Source organism: Carcharhinus amblyrhynchos, chromosome 5 (assembly GCF_965287045.1).
Source record: "Carcharhinus amblyrhynchos chromosome 5, sCarAmb.v2.hapA, whole genome shotgun sequence".
NCBI classification, from domain to species: domain Eukaryota; kingdom Metazoa; phylum Chordata; class Chondrichthyes; order Carcharhiniformes; family Carcharhinidae; genus Carcharhinus; species Carcharhinus amblyrhynchos.
The window spans coordinates 87,326,415-87,352,367 of NC_137328.1; the positions used below are offsets into that span (position 1 = coordinate 87,326,415).

The 25,953-nt window shown below is 42.5% G+C and overlaps 1 protein-coding gene across 6 annotated transcripts in view; it reads right to left on the bottom strand.

Moving 5' to 3' along the window:
• The window catches only part of adgrv1 (adhesion G protein-coupled receptor V1), a 524,573-nt gene that overhangs the window by 210,336 nt on the left and 288,284 nt on the right, over nucleotides 1-25,953 (bottom strand). For all 6 annotated transcript variants that reach the window (XR_013886686.1, XM_080189140.1, XM_080189139.1 and 3 more), the window contains 3 exons: nucleotides 22,519-22,761; nucleotides 11,635-12,042; nucleotides 3,237-3,421 (listed from right to left, as the gene is read on the bottom strand). Coding sequence is in view for 5 of the 6 variants with exons in the window: in XM_080189140.1 (XP_080045266.1) it covers nucleotides 3,237-3,421; nucleotides 11,635-12,042; nucleotides 22,519-22,761 (836 nt within the window). In the remaining variant the exon portion in view is untranslated. The remainder of the gene's footprint in view (nucleotides 1-3,236; nucleotides 3,422-11,634; nucleotides 12,043-22,518; nucleotides 22,762-25,953) is intronic.

Sequence of the window (25,953 nt, forward strand, 5' to 3'; positions counted from 1 at the left end):
GATTAGACCAGGTAAGAGGACACATGAAATTGGTGGATTTGTTGGGTAGTCAGGCTTTTAGAGAGGTAAAATACCACTTTGGACCAGGTCCTAGGATGCTTTTGGAAGAATTAAGGCACCCTTTGCAATTGTCAGAACTAAACATGATTATACACATTTTACAGACAAGCTCATTGGATAGGATTTTAAGGATGGTGAGTAATTGGCACTCACTATCCTGCGAGTTGGCACTTGCTGTGCAGCCACCGATGCGTTGATTGGCAGTGGGTGGTATTTCCATTATTATTTCCAGTGAGAGCCGTCAGTCAAATTAATTGGTGGACGGCTCTTCAACCTGGCCAGGCACAGTACTGCAGTTGCCACAAGTGGTACTGCAGTGCTGTGCCTGGAACTAAGTCCCAGGACTTTCGAAATGATAAGTCCTGGGGAGGGAAGGTATAGAAATGCTCAGGGGGTGATGGGGGGGTGAGGGAAGCAGTGTGTGCCCCCAACTCTGAGGGGTCCTTTTCAGGCACCATCCCATCTTCCCACCAAAACTCGGGAAAGGTTTTATTATCCCTCTCCCATCCTACCCCTCACCTGCTAGCCTAAAAGTTGAGGCTGGGTACGAAAGGCTCTTAAGTGGCCATTAAGGGTCTTAATAGGTGAACAGATGGTTTCCCTGGTGGGTTTCCTGCCCACAGCTCTGACTACTCAAGCGTGAAATTGCATCTGGGTTTGGGAGGATCTCCAGAAGAATGCTCCCTCCGCCTCAGAATCCACCTTATAGGGAGCATAAAATTCTGCCTATTGGAACTGTAAAGCTGTCAAGGGACAATTTGCTGTTAAGGAACTGTCCAGGAAGTGTCAAAATATACCAGGTGAGTTGTTATGGCGGCGGTAGGGACAAAAGATGGTGGGTAGGGAGAGCATAGGTTGGCATGAGTTGGTAATAAGTTCAAATGAAGGGTATGGAGTACCATGACGGTGATAGAATGGTATGGGGTGTGACGGGCCATAGGGTGGGGGGAGGGTGGTAGTTGGTAGAGGGGGATTTTTTCCTTCATTTATGGGATGTGGGCATTGCTGGAGGGGCCAGTGTTTATTGACCAGCCCTGATTGCCCTTGAGAAGGGTGTGTTGAGTTGCCTTCCTGCAGTCCATGTGGTGTAGGTACATGCACAGTGCTGGTAGCTCCAGGATTTTGACCCAGCAATAGTGAAGGATGGTTTAGTATGGGTTTTGAGGGGATCTGGGAGCTGGAAGGGGTGGTGGTATGGGTTGGTTTGGGATGGATGGGGCATAAGGGAGTGTGTATGTGGGGCTGGAGGGATTTTTTTTGTTTCTTTTTTTTATTTAAACACAGTGCTGGATCACTGAGGCAGACCTTGTACGCAGCCTGATCCTGCACCTGGTAGCCTCCACACTTATTCCAGGGTCACTTACCCCAACACCCATTTACAGCACCTCTCCTCAACTGAAAATCTGAATTGGGGGCACATATTTTTAAAGATTGGGTTTGCTGAGTCACGATGTCTCCCACACTGCGCACCTGACCTGGGGACTGAAACATAGTTCTAGACAGTTGGAAAATTCTGAGAGTGCCTCTGGTGTGGTAAGCCAATAGATCATTGTAAATTGTATTAATTGCTTTTACTTCTTTCGTACGAATGAATGTAAGCTGGTTGTAATGGGAATCCTATAGCAGAGTTTGTCTTGCGACAGGAAAAAAAAAATGAAGCCGTGGAGAAGAGTTTTGAACAGAAAATGTTGCAATTGATTGATTTATGCTGATTTCTTGTAACTGGATCGCAACTATAAATGACTATTTGATTCTTGGATTGAGGCTGGTGAACCACTAGTTGCGGCACTGGGGTCAGTCTGTACTATGGTTCGTATTGAAGGCATTCACTGGAATTCTACCACCCTGCCATGGAATTGGAGCAGGTGACAAGTGGACTACAGAAATAGCCATTGACCTTAGGCAGGAATTTTCAGAATGAGCCATAAAATCCCACCTGGTGCCTGAAAGTCCAAGAATCTTCATCTGATTTTCTTGAGAGTGAGAGAGTGAAGTACACTACAGCCAAATAACTGTATTTTTCTCCCTAACAGTTATCAACAAGGAGGATTGCACAATGGTTAAATTATGATTTCTAGGGAACTTAATGAAGTTTTTGTTTGGATGCGGTGCCAATCCAATTTCATCATGAAGTCAATATTGTCCCAATTCCAATTCAATCTTTTAAAATAAAAAAAGTCTCTTTTGTTAAGAGGTGTGCCAAAATTGGGTCTTTTTGCAACTTTTAAGAGCACGTTTATTCTGAGGAAGAAAGCAATAATGAGGTTCAATGAAGGTTGTAAGGTTTAAAGTTGTCACAATTTCACAATTTCTGCTTAAAATTTTACATAACTACTTTTACAAAGATTTTAGAGGAAATTTCAATTTCAGCAGAGGCACAAAATGGGTTCAGCATAATAATTCAAAATACCTTCAAAAGGAAGGAAGATTGAGTGGGTGTTTAATGGCAATCTGCTACCACACCCTTTGCGCTTCCACCAAATTTAAATTCAACCTCTAAGCATTCTAAAATTACTATTGATAAAGTATGGATCTTTAAATCAAAATGCTGAAGTTTTTTGTCACTCCCATGCTAAATCATTTTCTGCACTGTACTCCTGTTAAATTAAGAAAAATACTTTGCGTTTTAGTCAAATGATTTATTAAAAAAAAGCAAAGTCCTGTAGAAAATGGCTACTTCATTTTTTGTGGAGATTTGAGTCTGTTTGTAAACCAAAACCAAAAGAAGATAAAAGGATTCAATTCATTGCTATAAGCAAATAGGAAGATAGCTGAATGTGTTGCTAATTTTCCAGTTTTCATGGTCCCAATAATCATCCCCATTTTCCACTGACAACATTTTACTGTCAACACAATGCCTGGTCTGTCACAGCTTGAAATCAGAATATGTTTGTACTTAGCTGTGGCCCTGGCATGATATTCCTACTTCAAGATGGAAAATAGGGTTACATTCTTTCTCCATTTATTCAAAGAATGCTTTGAACTAAAAAGCTACTTACAAGTCCTCAATATCTCTGGGCCTGGTTTATGATACGTTTCCTTTGTTGTCATTCACCGAAAGCTACTAATATATTCAGCACTCAAAGCATTATTTTCAATCCCTGGATGGGTGTAAATAATCGTTGCTGCTTTATTCACTAATTCTGTACAACCTCAATAAGCTTCAATAATTTTACCTCTGACCAGGTGATCCACACTCTACATCAGTGAGCAGTGAGAAAGCAAATGTCTCGGTCACTTCAGCCAGCTGACTGAATCCTTTAGTGTCCTTGCGCGTGGGGTCGAGCAGTGCGCAAAGAATATTATAAAGTAGTTCTCTAGTGGTGTCACTGATTGGCGTCTTCTCTCCCTCTTGTATCACCTATTGGATCATGAACAAATTAGCCCATTAAATTCATTCTCAAGGTAACAAAGTTGTAACTGAAAAAAAGTATTGTTGGACAGGATCTTATTTATTTATCTTTATTGTCATAGAGTGCAAAGCACATAAGCATGGTAGTAAAAACAAGAACAACAACAACATCAGACAATACACACATAAAAATCACACAGTGTTACTGAGAATGCTTCTAAAAGTCACTGGGCATGAATTTAACAGCTGTCCATGCCACAGTCCTGCTGAAGCGAAATGGGAGAATTTGGTGTCCAGCTAAATCTCCGTTCACTGCAGCAGAATGGGAAAATCCCGTCGGTGTGAACAGCTGAAACATATCAGCCACTACAGTTTCAGCATTCACAACAAAAGCAGACAAAGCTTTTCAAGTATCAATAATTCTATGTGAAAAGAAATTGCGAATACCAAGGCGTGAATCAAATTTCTGCTATTTATAATGATGATCAAGAAAAATACTGTAATTGTGACTCAACAACTTGTCAGGCTAGAAGCTAGTAAGGCCATGTATCAAGTTATAAAATTCAACCAAATCAAAGATCAGTCTTCTCCTTGCTAAAGATAAGAACATAAGAACATAAGAAATAGGAGCAGGAGTAGGCCATCTAGCCCTTCGAGCCTGCCTCGCCATTCAATAAGATCATGGCTGATCCGTCGTGGCTCAGTTCCACATTCCCGCCCTCTCCCCATAACCCTTAATCCCCTTGCCTATCAAAAACCTATCAACCCGCGTCTTAAAAATATTGAGCGAGGCAGCCTCCACCACTTCAACAGGCAGAGAATTCCAGAGATTCACCACCCTTTGAGTGAAGAAGTTCCTCCTCAACTCCGTTCTAAACCGCCCCCCCTTTATCTTGAGGCTGTGCCCTCTAGTCCTACTGTCCTTCCTGAGCGGGAAGAGCCTCTCCACCTCTATCCTATCCATCCCATTCAACATCTTATATGTCTCAATGAGATCTCCCCTCATTCTTCTAAACTCTAACGAGTACAAGCCTAGTTTATTCAGCCTCTCCTCATAGCTCAACCCCCTCAACTCCGGCATCAGCCTAGTAAACCTCCTCTGCACTCCCTCCAAGGCCAAAATATCCTTGCGTAAGTGCGGCGACCAAAACTGCACACAGTACTCCAGCTGCGGCCTCACCAGTGCCCTATACAGCTGCAGCAAGACCTCCCTACTTTTATATTCAATCCCCCTCGCTATGAAGGCCAGCATCCCATTTGCCTTCCTGGCCACCTGCTGCACCTGCAGGCTGGGTTTTTGCGACTCATGCACAAGGACCCCGAGGTCCCTCTGCACCGTCGCCTGCTGCAGTTTTTCGCCACGTAAGTAATAGTCCTTCCTACCATTATTCCTACCAAAGTGGACAACCTCACATTTGCCAACATTAAATTCCATTTGCCAGTTCCTGGCCCATTCGCTCAGCCTATGTGGATCCTTCTGCAGACTCTCCACACCCTCCGCACAATTTGCCGTTCCACCAATCTTGGTATCATCAGCAAATTTCGACACCATACACTCGGTTCCCTCTTCCAGATCATCTATATAAATGGTAAATAGCTGAGGCCCCAGCACCGAACCCTGGGGCACTCCGCTAGTCACCAACCACCAATCCGAATAGCACCCATTGACCCCCACTCTCTGCCTCCTATTTGACAGCCAATCCTCTATCCACGCTAACACCCTACCCCCAACTCCATGCCCCCTGACCTTCTGTAATAACCTCTTGTGAGGCACCTTGTCAAACGCCTTCTGAAAATCAAGAAACACCACATCCACCGGCTCTCCTCTATTCACCGCCCTAGACACATCCTCATAGAACTCCAATAGATTTGTCAGACACGACTTCCCCTTAACGAAACCGTGTTGCGTCTGCTCTACCAAACAATTCTCCTCAAGATGCCTCGCTATTTTCTCCTTGATCACGGATTCTAACATTTTTCCTACAATAGACGTTAAACTAACCGGCCTATAATTCCCCGCCTTTTGCCTGCCACCCTTCTTAAACAACTGCGTAACATTAGCCGTTTTCCAATCTTCCGGCACTTCCCCGGAATCCAGCGACATTTAGAAAATAATCACCAAGGCATCCATATCACCTCCGCCATTTCTTTCAGAACCCTTGGATGCATTCCATCCGGTCCTGGGGACTTGTCCACAATCAGTCCCTCCAGTCTGTCGAGCACTGCCTCTCTAGTAACAATAATGTCATTCAGGCCCTCCAATCCTACCATCTTTCCATCGCTAACACCCGGCAAATTATTCACGTCCTCCTCCGTGAAGACCAAAACAAAAATGTTATTCAAGGCCTCAGCCATTTCCCCATCCCCTACCACTAAGTCCCCCCTCTCATCCTCTAAGGGTCCAACGTCCACCCTAGCCAGCCTCTTCCTTTTTATGTATTTATAAAAACTCTTGCTATCCTTTTTTATATTAAGTGCTAGCCCAGCTTCATAGTTTATCCTACACTTCTTTATCAACTTCTTTGTCATTCTTTGTTGACATTTAAACCTCTCCCAATCCTCTTCTCGCCCACTACTCTTAGCTACTCTAAACACATCCGCTTTTAATTTAACACTTTCCTTTACCTCCTTCGTTATCCACGGCTGATTATCTCTCCTCCTACGATCCTTTTTAACCATCGGAATAAATTTCTGCTGAGCACCAAGAAAGATGTCCTTAAAGAGCCTCCACTGTTCCTCAGCAGACCTACCTTCCAACGCGCTCCCCCAATCAACATTCGCCAATTCCTCTCTCATCCTACCATAGTCCCCTCTGTTCAAACAAAGGACACATGTCTGGGAACCCACTTTGTCCTCCTCCATCTGCACCAGAAACTCCACCATACAATGATCACTCTCTCCAAGAGGATCCTTCACCGCAAGGTCTCTAATTCTACCCGCCTCATTACATAACACCAGATCCAAGATAGCTCGCTCTCTCGTCGGCTCCAACACACATTGTTCGAGGAAACTATCCCGGCAGCATTCCAAGAACTCCTCCTCAAGCCCACCGCGTCCAACATGGGTCAACCAATCAATATGTAGATTGAAATCCCCCATAATTATCGCCGTCCCATTCCTGCACGCCGCATTTATTTGCGCATTAACAGCCCGCCCCGCCTCCAGATCATTATTCAGGGGCCTATAAATGACACCCACCAGCGTCTTCCTCCCTTTGCTGTGCCTAATCTCCACCCACAACGATTCCACTTTCTGCTCTTTGGTCCCTATATCATCCCTTATTACCACCCTGATGCTATCCTTAATCAGCAGAGCTACGCCCCCTCCTTTTTCCTCCTGCCTATCCTTCCTAAACACTTGATACCCTTGGACATTCAGCTCCCAGTCCCTGTCACCTTGCAGCCACGTCTCTGTAATGGCCACCTGATCATATCCATTTGTGCTGATCTACGCCACCAGCTCATCCACTTTATTCCTAATGTTTCGTGCATTCAGATAAAGTGCCTTCATCCCAGCCTTCACCTGTACCCTATTTGCCAGAACGCCACCAACCATACTCACGCCCCCTACTCCTTTTATTATTGGGACATCCTTGGCCTCCTCCCACACCTGCACCCTCTCCTTTACTTTAGGCCCCATAATGTCACCTACCCTCGCACCCTCCCCCCCCCCCCCCCCCCCCCCAATTAGTTTAAAGCCCTAACTACAGTCCTATTTACACGATTAGCCAGGACTCTGGTCCCAGCACGGTTCAGACCAAGCCCATCCCAACTGAACAGGTCCCACCTACCCCAATACTGATGCCAATGCCCCATAAATTCAAACACATTTCTCCCACACCAATCCCTGAGCCACCCATTCACTTCCTTAATCTTATCAACCCTATGCCCGTCTGCACTCGGTTCAGGCAGTAGTCCGGAGATAACCACCTTGTCGGTTCTACTTTTTAATTCCATTCCCAGCTTCTCATACTCCCTCCCCAGATCCTCAGTTCGCATTTTGCCTACGTCATTGGCACCCACATGTACTACAACGACCGGATTCTCACCCTCCCACTCCAGGTTCCTCTGCAGCCCAGATGCGACATCCTGGACCCGAGCACCAAGCAGACAACACACCCTTCTGTGCACTTTGTCATTGTGACAAAGGACAGTGTCAATACCCTTCACTCCACTATCCCCAATTACTACTACGTTCCTTTTCACCTTCTCTTTGCCTATGACCTGTGTCTGCATCACTGTACCGTGTGCAGTTTGCTCACCAAGCTCACAGCCCTCGTTCTCGTCCACACTGGAAGCAAGAACCTCAAACCTGTTATGCAGATTGAGAGGCTAAGGCATTTGGTCCCCACCATCCTTCCTCCGGTCCCCACCCTCCTTCCTCCTCTCAGCAGGCCCCTCCTGTTCCTGACCCTTAGAGTTAGCCAGTCTAGGGGGGGTGGGTGTCTCTTGCACCCCATTGTCTATGGCACCCTCTCTCCCCCTGATGAGCCTCAGTGTCTGTAGCTCAGAGGCCAGCTCATCTACCTTGAGCTGGAGCTCCTCCAGTAACCAGCACTTACTGCAGACATGGTCACATGGAAGGACCCTGGGGTCCACCAGTTCCCACATTGTAAAGATTGTAATTCAAGAATTCTTAAGCACCCTTAGAACAAAGAACAAATAAAATTACAGCACAGGAACAGGCCTTCAGCCTTCCAAGTCCTCACTGACCATGCTGCCCGACTGAACTAAAACCCCCTACTCTTCCAGGGACCATATCCCTCCATTTCCATCCTATTCATGTATTTGTCAAGACACCCCTTAAAACTCACTTTTGTATCTGCTTCCACTGCCTCACCCAGCAGCGAGTTCCAGGCACCCACCACCCTCTTTGTAAAAAACCTGCCCTGTACATCTCCTTTAAAGCTTGTCCCTCGCACCTTAAACCTGTGCCCCTAGTAATTGACTCTTCCGCCCTTGGAAAAGGCTTCTGACTATCCACTCCATCCATGTCTCTCATAATATTGTATCAAGTCGCCCCCTCCATCTCCATTGTTCCAGTGAAAACAAATCAAGTTTCTCCAAACTCTCTTCATAGCTAATGCCCTCCATACCAGGCATCATCCTGGTAAATCTTTTCTGTAACCTCTCCAAAGCCTCCACATCCTTCTGGTACTGTGGTGACCAGAATTGAACACTATATTCCAAGTGCGGCCTAATGAAGATTCTATAAAGCTGCAACATGACTTGCCAATTTTTAATGCCCCAGCTAATGGACTTCTTGACTACCTTCTCCACCTGCATTGCTACTTTCAGTGACCTGTGTACCTGTACACCCAGATCCCTTTGCCTATCAATACTCTTAAGGGTTCTGTCATTTACTGCATATTTCCTATTTATATTAAACCTTCCAAAATGAATTACGTCATATTTGTCCAGATTAAACTCCATCTGCCATATCTCTGCCCAAGTATCCAACTGATTTACATCCTACTGTATCCTCTGATGGTCCTCATTGCTATCTGCAAATCTACCAACCTTTGTGTCGTCCGCAAACTTACTAATCAAATCAGTTACACTTTCCTCCAAATCATTTACATATATTACAAACAACAAAGATCGCTGCACTGATCCCTGAAAAACACCATTTGTCAAAGCCCTCCATTCAGAAACACAGCTTTCCACTGCTAGTCTCTGTCTTCTATGACTGAGCCAATTTTGTATCCACCTTGCCAGCTCACCTCTGATCCCATGCAAATTCACCTTCTGCACCACTCTGCCATGAGGGACCTTGTCAAAGGCCTTACTGAAGTTCATGTAAACAACATCCACTGCCCTACCCTCACCAATCATCTTTGTCACTTCCTCAAAAAACTCAATGAAGCTCGTGAGACACGACTTCCCCTTCAGAAAACCATGTTGCCTCTCAATAACACCTCCACTTATTTCCAAATGAGAATAAATTCTGTCTTGAAGAATCCTCTCCCATAATTTCCCTACCACTGGTGTAAGGGTCACCAGCCTGTAATTACTTGGATTATTCTTGCTACCTTTCTTAAGCAAAGGAACAACATTGGCTATTTTCCAATCCTATGGGCCCTCCCCTGTGGCCAGTGAGGATGCAAAGATTTCTCTCAATGTCTCAGCAATTTCTTCTCTTGCCTCTCTCAGTATTTTGGGATGTATCCCATCAGACCTTGGGGACTTGTCTGCTTAATGTTTCTCAAGAACTCCAACACCTCCTCCTTTTTCATCTTAATATGACTCTAACTATCAACACACCCTTACCCAGACTCATCATTCAGCAAGTTCTTTGATGAATATCAATGCAAAGTACTCATTTAATACCTCACTCCTTTCCTCTCGCTCCACGCATAGATTCCCACCCCTGTCCCTGAGTGGGCCAACCCTTTCCCTGGCTACCCTCTTGCTCTGTATAAAAAGCCTTGGGATTTTCCTTAATCCTGCTGGCCAATGCTTTATCATGACCCCTTTTAGCCCTCTTACTCCTTACTTAAGTTTCTTTCTACTTTCCTTATATTCCACACTTGCTCCATTGTTCCCAGCTTCCGAGCCTTGACAAATGCTTTCTTTTTCTGAGGATTTGCCCTCAAGCATCTGCCCCCAATCTACATTCTTCAATTGCTGCCTAATATTGTTGTAATTAGCCATCCCCCAATTTAGCATCTTATCTTTATCCATCAGTACCTTAAAGCTTACTGAATTGTAGTCACTGTTCCCAAACTGCTCCCCTACTGAAACCTGGCCAGGCTTATTCCCCAATACCAGGTCCAGCATGGCCCCTTCCCTAGTTGGACGATCTATATACTGGATTTTCCTTACAAACTCTGCCACATCCCTGCCCCTAGCACTAAGTGAATGCCAATCAATATAGGGGAAGTTAAAATCTCCCACCACAACAACCCTGTTACTTTTACACCTTGCCAAAATCTGCCTACATATTTGTTCCTCTATTTCCCGCTGGCAGTTGGGTGGCCTATAGTAAACTCCCATCATTGTGATTACATCTTTCTTATTCCTGAGCTCTACCCATATTGCCTCACTGTATGAGCCCACCAAGGTGTCCTCCCACAGTACAGCTGTGATATTCTCCTTAACCAGTAGTGCCATTCCCCCATCCTTTTACATCCCCCTTCATACTGCCTGAAACATCTGGATCCTGGAATGTTAAGCTCACAAGCTATTCCCTTCATGCCTTCCATTTCCCTGGCAACATGTCTTTGCATTCTTTCTGTGTATATCTCTTTGAAAGTGTGGATTCCAAACTTGTGGATGCAGACTCCAGATGTGGGCAAACCAGCTGCTTATAGAGTTTAAGATAAATGCTGACATCCTTATTCAAAAAAGGGTGCATTCAGCGCTCATGAAACATTTTCTGCCCATTGAACTGCCTAAGCCATATGATTCATAACCTTCAGTCACACCCAAATCCTTTTCAATAGTTGAATATGCTAAAGGCTGGCCATCGAAATTTCTGTGTTTGAAATTGAAAACACTTCCACATAACAGGTAAGTTGCCACTCTTTGGACCACTGCACTGGGATACAGAGTTCTTGTTCCAAGTATGTTAGGCAAAGTGGCAATTCTAAAAGAAGTTCCATAGTGCAAAGGCCTAGGTCTTGCAGTTCAGCAAGTGCAGGTGGAGAATGCCTGAAGTATCCATGGTCTCAGGACAGCACTTGTTGTCCAGGACCAAGCAGTGGAAAATAGGGTATTTATCTGCCACAAATTTCTTTCAAACAGAAAATGCCTACAATCTAGAAAATCACAATGAGTTACATGATATTACTAGGAATTAAATAGTTCTCATTTGGCTAATGGTTAATGACTAAGATTTGCTTCAAGCTGAGCCTTATCAATGTAAATTTCCTTTCATTTCACCAGCCACCCCAGAGTGCACTGGACATTAGCACGGCATCTTCAGTAAGTGGACTCAAGTGGAACTATTTTCTGCTCAATTTGTCATTCAGTTACAGTCATCTATATCTTATTATTCAAAACTAAAAATTAATATGTATGATTCTAAGTTATTCTAATTTCTGTAATGAACATAATTACTACACTTTCAACGCAAGCAAATTGAGTTATATTGTCGACCCAGATTTACTTTGTAATAAGCAAATGCTAGATATTTTTAAAATCTCTTTATAATTTTATGTATATGCACTATGGTATCAAAGTCAGATGAAATACATGCTTGTCTTGAATTGCAAACTTTACCTTTTCAAACACGCTTATTACTGCACTGAGCTGTTCTCCTGTAGCTTCAATATTAAGCTTGTTTTGCAGTTTCTGAAGAATCTGATTTATTAAGTCATCATCGAGGGGTTGGTATAACTGATCAACCAAACCCCAGAGGAACTGAGAAGTGGCATCTGTAACTATTGTGATGTTTGCTATGCTGTAATCCTTATCCAGCTGAGTTCCTGCAGTTGGATTGTAGAGCACTACTTGAAATCGCTTGGGCAATGGATTTGAAGATGCCTGCTCTGGAGTAAGGATAAGGTCCAATGCGACGCTTGACTGCCCTGGTTGGAAAGTTAAAATGCCTTCTGACTTCACAAAATCCATTCCTGCAATAGCTGGCATTACTATAGTTTGGCCAACCAGCTCAGCTTTTCTTAATTCCTATAAAATACAAATTAATTCAAAATAAGAATATATATTTACTCCAAGTCAAGTAAATAACCAAATATTGATCATGCTGTTGTGCTTCACACCAATGTGAATTTATTTTTAATGCATATAATTATTTCATTACAAAAGTTTTTATTGAAGCAAATTATTTGCAGAGAAATTAAGAATATGTAAATCCATGATGATAGAAACATAACAAGGTGCAGAATTCTCTGAACCAAGAATGGCATCTGAATAATGCACACCATCATTCATATGGAAATTTCCCAACAATTTGTGGAGAACTGATGTCCCGTGACTTGTAAATCACCACAAATTGCCAGCCAATTGCATGTTCTCCCCCTATTTGCCTGGAGTTCCTCTGGGTGCCCCGGTTTCCTCCCACACACTAAGATGAGTGGGCTAAATTGATTGGCCATGCTCAATTGCCTCTTAGTGTCAGAGGGACTAACAGGGTAAATAAATAGAGTGAAAGGGATAGGGCCTGGGTAGGATTGTTGGTGGTGCAGCTCAAATGGGCTGAATCGCCTCTTTCTGCACTGTAAGACATTCAATATAAACCTGCACAGAAAATTAAGTCTTGTAATTAATAACATAAGTAGCCATTAATGATGTGATGAATTGTTAATGACAGCCAATTAGTTTCTCTCATCTGGAAACAGAACAGTTAAACGTGCAAAATCTCACATTCTTTCACATAATGAATTCTTGTTGGGAGATTTCAAAACCGTCAATTTTTTTACTTTACCTTTTGGTCTCTCATTTAATGCACCCAATATTTCCCTCACTTTATTTCTGTTTCTGTAGCTGCTTGGACATTGAATTCATCCACCCTGATCCATCCTCTTTCTCAGTCCTTCCTCTGTTTATTTCTCAATTCTTAAACCTCATTATAGTTAGTACAATTCCAGAGGGGAGATGTTCAACAACATTACAAATAAATTAATTAGTCAAAAAAATCTGGATGGACTTTTTTTAATGAAAGACTTTGGGAAGGGGTTTTTGGGGGATTTAGGACTATGAAGTTAAGTGGAAGTCTGGAATTTAATCAACTTCAGATAATGAGCAGGCAATGGGTATAAAATTGAACTGTCCATATTATTTCTATTTATATATTATGCATTATCAGGACTAACATCTCAGTAGGTCCGGTCTGGTTTAACCAATGTTAATTATCCATATACATTTTGGCAGAATATGAATGTTGAGTTGTGATACCAGCACAACGAAAGCAGAAGTTGTCGACGCAGAACGGTCTAGTAAGTGTTGCCCAAAGGACACCCGCAGAATTAGCTGAGGAATTTTATCATGGCTATAACTGACAAATGTGATTAAAAAGTTATGCCAGAGTAGTCTGTATGAGTTACCATGGCACAAACGTTTGGAACCTCTTTTTCAATTTTTGTCTGGTTGTCTTACACACACAACAGAAATGTAGAATATAAAATGTGACGGGTGAAACACTGGTCAGAGGAGATAATATTCATGATCTGGTTGGAACACTGCAGGCACCAAGCTGTCAGGAACTCTTTCTGAAAGTTGACAAACATACTTACTTCCATTTCCCTTCCACACAACCAGATTATAATGAACTGTCATGCCCAGTAAAGGCATGTCCTAACCACAACTTTTAAAACATGAACTGTAGTCAGTTTGGAATCTTCTGGAACTAACTTTTCTTCCAAAAAATGAACATTAAAATCACTGAATCACAGATATTTACAGCACAGAAGAAGGTCATTTAGACAATTGTGTCTGCAATGGCTTTCCAAATGAGCATTATGACCTAGTGCCATTCTCCTGCCTCTTCCCCGTACCTTGTACATTGTTTGCAGATTGTGTAGAAACAATGCTGCAAAGGATGGCTGCTGACAGTCACCTGATCTGATCGGTGAATTCCAACTACCACTTTGCCTTAAAAGGACAAAAGAAACACCTTCCAATGTGTCAATAACTATATCCTCAGACCATCCAAAAACAATGGGTTTTCTATCCAGAACAAAAGACATGATTGCCTCAGACTGTCCAGTGTGAATGTTTACACACAAAGACCCAGGTTGTGGCTAGTAAATTTAATTCCAATACCATATTTGGAAGGTGGCATTAAAGAGCCATTTGGTAAGGCAGCCATTTCGGCCTTCCCTTTAAAAAAAAGGCTTTAAGGGCTGTCTGCAAAACGCAAAACAACAACAGAAGAGTCAGCAGCAGCAGTAACATGTGTGCCTTTAAAAACTGGAGATTGCAACATCATAAGATCTCCAAGTCTGTTCCTTAAGTCCTGCGCCACAGAAAAGCAACCTCTTGATAATAAGACTACCAGTAACTAACTTTGTAACCTGCTTAAAATCCATTCCTCTGAGGGAATCCTGCAACAATTCTGATATACAACTTCGGTTGGAAAACCAAGAAAAAGCTTGCTGCTTGCTATTAAAATTGAGCATACACTCAGGGATTAAGAAATTAAGAAATATCTTAATTTTCGAAAAACACATTGATTATGAACAGTAAGGAAAGGTTTCAGTTTTCTCTCATCTATGATTATTACCTGAACCAGCGGCAAATTTGACCAAACATTAGCAATAATTGTCTTCCTTGCAGCCTCAAATCTCCATGACTCAACTTTACAAGGCCAAGCCTCTTGATATTCTGATCTAACCAAACTTCAACGGATCTTCACCAAATTATTCCCACTCTCAAATAGTATGCAGTTCCTACAAACTATGTTGAAAGCCCAAATACATTCTGCTGAATAAAAGCCAATTACTGTGGATGCTGGAAACTGAAACCAAAAGAGAAAATGCTGGAAATCTTAGCAGGTCTGGCAGCATCTGTAAGTAGGGGAAAGAGTTGATATTTCGAGTCCAGATGACCCTTTGTCACAGCTATTATTTAAATGGTAAAAAATTGCAGCTTGTTGCTATGCAAAGGGATCTGGGTATCCTTGTGCAGGAATCTCAAAGAGTTGGTTTGCAGGTAATTAAGAAGGCAAATGGAATTTTGTCCTTCATTGCTAGAGGGATGGAGTTTAAAAACAGTGAGACTATGTTGCAGCTGTATAAGGTGCTGGTGAGGCCACACCTGGAATACTGTGTACAGGTTTAGTCTCCTTACTTGATAAAGATATACTGGCACTGGAGGGGGTGCAGAGGAGATTCACTAGGTTGATTCAGGAGTTGAGAGGGTTGGCTTATGAGGAGAGACTGAGTAGACTGGGGCTATACTTATTCGAATTCAGAAGAATGAGGGGAGATATGATAGAAACATAAGATTATGAAGGGAATAGATACGATAGAAGCAGGGAAGTTGTTTCCACTGGCAGGTGAAACCAGAACTAGGGGCATAGCCTCAGAATAAGGGGGAGCAGATTTAGGATTGAGTTGAGGAGGAACTTCTTCACACATAGGGTTGTGAATCTGTGGAATTCCCTGCCCAGTGAAGCAGTTGAATGTTTTTAAGGCAAGGACAGATGTATTTTTTGAACAGTAAAGGAATTAAGGGTATAGTGAGCAGGCAGGTAAATGGAGCTGAGTCCACAAAATGATCAGCCATGACCTTACTGAATGGCGGAGCAGGCTCGAGGGGCCAGATGGCCTATACCTGCTCCTAGTTCTTATGTTCTGAACATCAAATGACAAAACAAAGTATACTTTCATAAAACAAAAAGAGAAAAGTTTATGAGATACATGTATAAGATACTTCAAACCTGGGGAGCTTTGGAATGGTGTTTTGAGGCTCCAGTCCCTTGATGAACAGCCCAGAGTTCATTAGCTATTGAAACATCTGCAAAACAGCTAAAAAAAACACTGATGGCTGTTTACGCTAAAGTTACTATTTGGACAGTAAAAATGCTGAAATCATGAAGTACTTGATATATGGGCATTTCTGTGCCTATACTTAACCATGCAAATGTACAGTGGCTAACCACTGTGCCACTGTTCCACCCAGACTCCTGCCTCTATTCTAGATCATATTTTCCCATGTAAACATTATTCATGTGGGAGCTTGATGGTGGGTAGTGGCACATTGCTTATTCAGAGGGTGACACTACTGCTGAGTCCAATCTTGTCCATACAGGAACACTTTTCAACTGGAAGGTCTAGATGCTGATTTTCTGCTCCAAAGTCCAGAAATGCTGAGATCAGCTACAGAGAACAATAGAATCTTTACAGTGCAGGAGGAGGCCCTTCAGCCCATCAAGTGTACACTGACCCCCGTCATGGATTGGCCATGCTACATTATTCCTTAATGTCCAAGATCTATAGATTGGGGAATTAGTGGGGTTACGGGGATGTTCTGGAAAATGTGTTCTGAAAGAGACTCAGCGCAGCCTCAATGGGTTGAATGGCCTCCTTCTACACTGTAGTGAACCCTCTGAAAGAGAACTCCACTCAGGACCATCCCCCCGCCATATCCCTGCAATGCCATGGATTCATCATGGCCAATCCAACTAACCTGCATAGCTTTGGACTGTGGGAGGAAACCAGGGCATCTGGAGGAAACCCATACAAACATGGAGAGAATGTGCAAACTCCACACAGACAGTTACCCAATGCTAGAATTGAACCTGGATCCCTGGCATTGTGAGGCAGCAGTGCTAATCACTGTGCCACTATTCCACCCAAAGCTCCTGCCTCCATTCTAGATCATAGGGAGAATTTCACAGTAACTTCATTGCAGTGTTAATGTAAGCCTTACCTGTGGCAAATAAACTTTAAACTTCAACTTTTATGAGGCAACTATATACATATTCTTCACTCAGAGAGTGGTTGGGGTGTGGAATACACTGCCTGCTGTGATAGTGTAGGGACTTTCAAGCAGTTATTGGATAGGCACATGGAGCACACCAGAATTATAGGGAGTGGGATAGCTTGATCTTGGGATTGGACATAGCTCGGCACAACATTGAGGACCGAAGGGCCTGTACTGTGCTGTACTGTTCTATGTTCTATGTTAGAGAATGGGTCTCAGAAATGATACAATGGTGTGAAATCAGCTGGTTACTGAGCCATTATGGAAAGTCCTTTCAAAAAGATAAACATAGTGATAATGTCATTTTAGAAATGTGCTCCAATGTAGTTCATTTTTAAATATTTGTAACATGTGCTCGTGTACATCCTGACTTCTCTTATTAACTCCTTTATCACCTATATTGGTCAGTAAGCTACGAATAACCTATGCTTTGCTTTGCATTATCCAGTTAAGAACTATGACCCTTGAGCCCATGTTCATCTTTGTCCTATTTTTTATTGTCTGTAAGCACTGTGATTTGGCACCTATGTTGCATTCTATTGCTGAAGTGGACACAAAATAGCCCAAGATCAATAATGGTTTCAAACCTGTTTATTAAAAAGCATTGCAAACGTGACTTAAGTAAACCTTGAACAGATTTTCAGTGTGGCTAAAGTACTACGGTGTATGAAAGAGGTTTTCATAGGGGGTCTGGCAGACGGAGTTCTCACCTACTAGGCTGAGAACCTGTGGGGAATGCTGTCAGTTGTGTGAGATAGCTCCTTAGGCACTTTGATGGCCATCTGTGGTCTACTTCATGACTGAGGTTCCCAGTGGCAAAAGACCTGCCCGGCAAGAGGAAAGTACTCCATCGCACTCCTGACTTGTACTCTGTAGATGGTGGGCAGCCTTTGGGGAGTCGGGGCGGGGGGGAGTTACTTGCTGCACAATTCTCAATCTCTGACCTGTTCTTGTAATCACATAACTATATGGCTAGTCCAGCTAAGTTCTTGTCAATGGTAACCCATTGGATGTTGATGGAGGTGGATTCAGCAACAGTAATGCTGTTGCATGTCAAGGGGAGATGGTTAGATTCTCTCTTATTAGACATAATCATTGCTTGTTTCATTGCAGGTTCCTTGTTATTTATCAGCAGAAACCTGAATGTTGCTTAGGTGTTGCTGTATATAGATGCAGGTTGCTTCAGTGCCTGAGGAGTTGCAAATGGGGCTAAACACTGTACAATCATCAGGGAACATTGCCACATTTGACTTTATGTTGGAGGGATGGTCACTGGTAAAGCAGTTGAGGATGGTTGGATCTAGGACAGTATCTTTAGGTCTTCCTGTCAGCAATGTTCTGAGGCTAAGGTGATTGTCTCCCAAAAACCACAACAATCTTCATTTCTGTTAGGTATGGCTCCGACAAGTGCAAAGTTTCCTTTTTGATTTTGATAGATGCAAGTTTTGCTCGGGCTCTTTGTCGGCACACTTGACCAATTATCAATTACAGTCACTCTCACCTCATCTTTTGAATTCAGCTCTTAGGTGCCTGTTTGGATCAATAATATAATGAGATCCTGAGTGGTCCTAACTGACCCCAAACTGGTAATTGGTGATTAGGTTACTGCCGAGTAAGCGCTGGTGGTGGTATTTTCTATCTGCTGATCATGGAGAATAGGCTGATGGGGTGATAAAATGGATGGATTGGATTTATTCTGCTTTTTGTGGACAGGACCTACCTGGACAATTTTCCCACATCATCTGACAGATGTTAGGGTTGTTACTGTATTGGGACAGCTTGGTTAGGGGTGTAGCCAGTTCTGGGAGCACAAGCCTTCGGTATTATTGTTGAGATGTTGTCAGAGCTCATTGTAGCCTTTGCTGCATCCAGTGCCTTCAGCCATTCCCCGATACCCTGTGGAATGAATTAAGTTCTGTAATGTTGGGGGCCTCAGAAGGAGGCCAAGGTGGATCATCCACTCCTAAAGACAGCATCAGCTGGAGAGGATGGTAGTTCTGCCTGGGCTCTCTCTGTTGGTGGTATTGCCTGTAATGGGGAGGTGCCAAATAGCCAGTAGCTCTCGGGGGCTGGATTCCCAACCCCAACTGGGGCTTAATGGGACGAGAGGCCTGATGCTACCCATATAATGGTCTGCTAACCTGGCAATTGCGTTGGGCTCCTGTTGAAAGCAACTGGTGTTCCCACTTATTCTTCAGTCTGTGGGCAGGACCCTCATTAGCGAAATTAAATTCTGCCTTAAACAAATACAAGTCTTTCTTTCTTTTATTCATTAGATAGATCCTCATACGCAATCTTTCTATGGGTACACAATTGTTAACCAGATTATTTTAGATAGGTTCTCAGCACCAACACAATATAACTGTGTTAATAATACATATTAACAGCATCAACAATAATTTCTATATTTTAAATATATTTAGTAATTAGATTAATTATAATACCAGACAATCTTTTAGTTAATTTGTGCCATATTATTCCGTCAACCGTTTTAACAATAAATGCTAAATACTATTTTGTTTATACACAAAGCATTCATTTTCTACTCATCAACATAATTTTAGCTTTAAATGCAACTGAAACAGTTAATTAGGATGTTCCTTCCTGGCCATGTATTCCCACAGTCATTGCTGCTGGCAATGTATTTGGTTTTGTTGACCTACAGGGAACTGCAAATCTCGATCCCCAAAAATCCACAAATCAAAGTCAACAAAAGCTCCTGGTTAGCTGTAAAAACAGTAAATCTATGAGCTAATATAAATACGATGCACCAAACAGGATTCTAAAACAAAGCCTGTAATTTATTAACTTCATGCACAACATCTTTAAAATCCTGTAAAAATGTGCACCGATTGTATTCCAAAGATTTAAATGCAATATAAATCTATGTAGTGCCATTCAGGGGGATGAAGTGCCACCTGCTGTTTTACAATGGTATTGCTGGTAATTCAGGTTGAACATTATGTAACACAGGAATGCTGTTAAATGTTGTATTTTATACTTTTAATCATTAATTATCTAATTATTATCAGTTTCGATTTTTAATCATTTATTTCTGACCCTTGCATTTTCTTTCCAAAACACACCGATCTCAAGGCTCTCACCACCACCTTCTCAAGGGCAAGTAGCGGTCTGCAGTAAATGCTGTGTGCCTCCGACACTCATGTGACATGAACAAATAATAAAATACAATAAGTGTCAAGATTGAGATTTACAATCAAAAATGAAAGACAAGAGAAATCCCAGAATCCCACAATATGTGATGATACCACTTAGTGCATTTGCCTAATTTTCTTCTTCACAGCATCTGGGCTGTATTTGTCCTACCAAAATCGATGATCTCACACTTAGTTATGTTAACCTCCATCTGCCAAATTTTGCCCCTTTCACTCAACTTATCCGTATCCATTTGTAAATTTCTTATTTCATTATCACAACTTACTATCCCTCCCATTTTATTGCCATCTGCAAATCTGGCTATGGTACCTACTAGAACAGCATAGCAAATTTGTATCTAATTGCAGCAATAATCCAAGCGAGGTCAGTGCCATTGGTCCCGACTGCCCAGAAGAGGTTTGAGCAGCATGTGCTACAAGCACATAGCACGGTCAGCGTACTCTCCCTAAACACCGTCTGTCCCTTTTACAGGAAGCGTCCGACACAACCAGGGGATGTTATATAAGTGCCCTTCCCAGTATTAGGCATTCTATTCAGAACCAATGCAGACAGTCAGGTCGAGAGAGTCGTAAGGCTCAGTATTATTACTGGATTCCCCCAAGTGCAAGGCGCATAGACTGCACTCATGTGATCATTAGGTCTCTTGCAGGCCAGCCCGTATTCGACATTAACTAGCATGGATTCCACTCCTTCCATGTCCAAGTTGTCTGTGATCACTACCAGCAGATCCTGCAGTTACATTAGCTTTTCACCCCCAATCCCCTCACACATAAGCAAGGATGACTTGCAGACAAGGGATTGCCAAGGATGACTGCTGACAACAATGAGGTACCCAAAGACTGGGGCAGAAGAACGCCATAGCCTGAGCCAAGCCGCAACTGGACCAGCCATTAAGTAGACTATTCATCTTAAAATGAGTTTCAGGTATTTGGATTGATCTGATGGTGCTCTTCAATATGCCCCAGCAAGGGACTCCTGCACTATGTGGTCTGCTGCACTTTGCACAACCTGGTACTGCAGAAGGGGAAGGCCATGATTCTGAAAACAGAGCAGAAAGCAAGGCATCCTCAGACTAGAAGGAAGCTAAAGGGGATCTGTAACATCTTGACAAATACGATGGGCCTTTTGTGTTACTTACAACAAGTGGCTGTGATGGAAAAATAAATCCAGACTGGTCTTTTAGATTCAAGCTGGTTTATTATAAGACACTTCCTCGGTGCTACTAATTTACAAGAAGCTCTCTTACCAAAGTGTTCCAGCTGTCTCGATTTACAGGACGTCATTGCCACATGTTAAACTAGCAATTTCTTTAACAAGGTAATTGCCATACGCTGTGGTTAATTGTACATTGACATTTTGGAGGGCACCAAGATCTAGGCATGCGGGAGGCTCATGAGGCAACAATCGTTTCTCTTGATGGACTTTTGCCTTTCAGACAAATAAATAATCCACACTACAAACACAAAGAAATCAGTCACCTCTGTTAAAAGCTTAGGTCTCTTGTCCACTAGGTACCCAAACAGGAAGCACCATCTCAACAGCCCACTGTCAGGGCCCTAGGGTTTACTCAATAGCCTGGTCATTTGGTATGGGAATCCCTGCCTTTGGTAAAATGCTAGTGGCAGCAGAAGGCCCTAAATTGGCCATTAATTAGTTTAATGAGCTCAACTGGCCACCTGACACCTATCCAGAGGGTTAAGAAAGGCATAAAATTCTAGCCAATGACCCTAACTTCATCGAGTAAAAAAAATTCTTTGTAAACTGCAAATTTCTAAAGGAGCAAATCGCAAGGAATTTTTAACATAGATTAGGAAATAAAGCTTCAAAAGGAAGAGGGCCAGTAATGAGAGAATGCTGAATACAAGCAGAAATATATCCTTAAAGATCTCTCTTGTGCACATTTTCTGATTGCACAATCTGATTTTCTGCTGTCAAGTCTTTGCACAAACATTTTCGATCAAAATTCCTTCTTTTCAGAGTTATAATGAACATTGCCTGTGCAATCTTGTTACATTTGCTCTGTAATCTTGCCAGCAGGTTCCCATAAATAATTAAAAATGCTTGCTCTATTTTTTTTCTCATAATCTTCTTTCTCAGAAACTAAAGATTGTAGCAGGTCAGAGCAGGAATGATATTCAAATTTCATTCAGCAGTACATAAATTAGATCGTTGTTACCCCTGGATGATGAAACACTGTTCAATCCGATTACAAGGGAATGTAATACCTCATCGTTGGCTTGTTGCAAACTTTGAGTGGGAAATAATGCTTTAAAAAAGCCTATACATAAAGATCCAATAATTACTTACGTCAGTCAAAAAACAAGTTCATACTTATTCATGGATTCAATGCTGTTTATCCAGAGATTTCAGGAACACTTATTCAGGTAAGTTGATTTTCAAATAAGTGACTGCATTAATGTTGTAATGGATTAAATTGTATTAATTCTATATGGAAACTTTATATCTGACAAAATTACAGTTAATCACAACATGATTTGTTGGATTCGTTTTAAAAATAATCTTTTTCCTAGTTGTTCTCACCTGTGTATAGTAGCTAACACTGACAACGGCATTTGTACCAGCCTCCCTGACAACCTGCAAGCTGACAAATTTGGCCTTCTGATGAATGACAGGAAACCGAGATCCCACACCGAAAAAGATCAACTCATGAAGCTCATCACTCTCCAGGATTGTAATGTTTAAGAATCGAGCACTGCTGTTTATTGTGGCCCCTGCACCCACTTCGTAGATTTCCACAAGAAACCACGTTTCAGGTTCTGGAATCTGCAGAAGAACATTCAAAGAACAGTAGGTATATAAGAAGCCTTGGCCATTTGTTCACATCACAATGTAATCAGTATTTACGTGGCATGGTGAGACAGAATCGCAGTCTAAAATTGAAACTCAAGCACCGAAATGTAGCGGTCAGTAGTTTTAAAATTTCATGCATGGGTAAAGCAAACATTAATCAAATGCAACAAAAAATATACATAATTAATTGTCCCATGCTTCCACCTTGGACAATGGTACAAATCCAAATTATGAACAACATATTAATAATAATTTCATCAATAAAGATGTATTAAATAATGAAAATACTGGACTTAAATAAACTTAATTTTCCATTATTTGATATATTGTTAAAGTTAACAATGTACAAGATTATATTATTTGCCTTTGAGAATTAAAGGCTTAATATAGAACATAGAACAATACAGCACAGTACAGGCCCTTCGGCCCTCGATATTGTGCCGAGCTATGTCCGAACCCAAGATCAAGCTATCCCACTCCCTATCGTTCTGGTGTGTTCCATGTGCCTGTCCAATAACCGCTTGAAAGTTCCTAAAGTGTCCGACTCCACTATCACAGCAGGCAGTGCATTTCACACCCCAACCACTCTGAGTAAAGAATCTACCTCAGACATCCCTCCCATTTCTCCCACCATGAACCTTATAGTTATGCCCCCGAGTAACAGCTACATCCGCCTGAGGAAGTAGTCTCTGAACGTCCACTCTATCTATCCCCCTCACCATCTTATAAACCTCTATTAAATCGCCTCTCATCCTCCTCCACTCTAAAGAGAAAACCTCTAGCTCCCTCAACCTTTCCTTATAAGACCTATCCTCCAAACTAGGCAGCATCCAGGTAAATCTCCTCTGCACTCTCTCCAATGCTTTCAATCCTTCTTATAGTGAGGTGACCAAAATTGCGCACAATATTCCAAATGTGGTCTTACCAAGGTCCTGTATAGTTGCAGCATAACCCCACAACTCTTAAACTCAAACCCCCTGTTGATAAACGCTAACACACTATAAGCCTTCTTCACGGCTCTATCCACTTGAGTGGCAACCTTCAGAGATCTGTGGATATGAACCCCAAGATCTCTCTGTTCCTCCACATGCCTCAGAACCTTGCTGTTGACCCTGTAATCTGCATTCAAGTTTGTCCTACCAAAATGAATCACCTCGCACTTATCAGGGTTAAATTCCATCTGCCACTTTTCTGCCCAGCTCTACACCCTATCAATATCTCTTTGCAGCCTACAAGAGACCCCTAGCTCATCCACTACTCCACCAATCTTGGTGTCATCAGCAAATTTACTGACCCACCCTTTAGCTCCCTCTTCCAAGTCATTGATAAAAATCACAAATAGCAGAGGACCCAGCACGGATCCCTGCGGTACACCGCTGGTAACTGGCCTCCAATGTGAAAATTTTCCCTCCACCACCACCCTCTGTTTTCTATGAGACATTCAGTTACTTATCCAATCGGCCAAATTTTCTTCCATCCCGCACCTCCTTACTTTCTTCGTGAGCCTACCATGGGGAACCTTATCAAACACCTTCCTAAAATCCATGTATATAACATCAACTGCTCTACCTTCATCTATACACTTAGTTACCTCCTCAAAGAATTCAATCAAATTTGTGAGGTAAGACTTACCCCTCACGAAACCGTGCTGACTATCCCCGATTAAGCTGCATCTTTCCAAATAGTCATAAATTCTATCCCTCAGGACCCTTTCCATTAACTTACTAACCAACAAAATAAGACTAAATGGCCTATAATTACCAGGGTGATTCCTATTTCCTTTCTTGAAGAGAGGAATAACATTCGCCACTCTCCAGTCCTCTGGCACAATCCCTGTGGACAGTGAGGACTCAAAGATCAAAGCTAAAGGCTCCACAATCTCATCCCTTGCCTCCAAAGTATCCTAGGATATATCCCATCTGACGCAGGGGACTTATCGACCATCAGGTTTTTCAAAATTGCTAGTACACCTTCCCTCAGAACATCTACCTCCTCCATTTTATCAGTCTGTATCACACTCTCATCTTCAAAAACGTGGCCCCTCTCCTTACTGAACACAAGAAAAGTATTCATCCAGTGCCTCACCTATCTCTTCTGAATCCATGCACAAGTTCCCACTACTATCCTTGACTGGCCCTTACCTCACCCTGATCATTCTTTTATTTCTCACGTAAGAGTAAAACGCCTTGGAGTTTTCCTTAATTCGACCTGCCAAGGACTTCTCATGCCCTCCTCCTAGCTCTCTTAAGCCCTATTATTAACTCATTCCAAGCTACCTTGTAACCCTCAAGTGGCCCAACTGATCCTTGTTTTTTCATTCTTACACACACTTCCTTTTTCCTCTTGACAAGACATTCAACCTCCCTTGCGAACCATGGTTCCCTCGCTCGGCCATTTCCTCCCTGCCGGACAGGGACATACCTATCAAGGACACGCAGTATTTGTTCCTTGAACAAGGTCCACTTTTTGTTTATGCCCATACCTGACAGTTTCTGTTCCCATCTTATGCTCCCTAATTCTTGCCTAATCGCATCATAATTATCCCTGCCCCAAATATAAACCTTGCCCTGCCATGTGACCCTATCCTTCTCCATTGCGATAATGCAGGACATCGAATTGTGGTCACTATCTCCAAAGTGTTCTCCCAAAAGCAAAGCTAACACTTGGCCCGGTTCATTGCCCAGTACCAAGTTCAATGTGGCCCCACCTCTTGTCGGCTTATCCACATATTGTGTCAGGAAACCCTCTTGCATACACTGTACAAAAAGTATCCCATCTGAACTATTCGACCTATAAAGGTTCCAATCAATATTTGGAAAGTTAAAGTCATCCATGATAACTACCCTGTGACCTCCACACCTATCCATAATCTGCTTTGCCATTTCCTCCTCCACATCTCTATTACTATAGAAAACTCCTAACATGACCGATCCTTTCCTATTTCTAACTTCAGCCCATATTACCTCAGTAGGCAGATCCCCCTCGAAATGCCTTTCAGCAGCCATTAAACTATCCTTGATTAACAATATTACTCCTCCACCTCTTTTACCGCCTCCCCTACTTTTACTGAAACATTTATACCCCAGAACTGCCAACAACCATTCCTGTACCTGTTCTAACCATGTCTCCGTAATGGCCACAACATCATGGTCCCAAGTACCAATC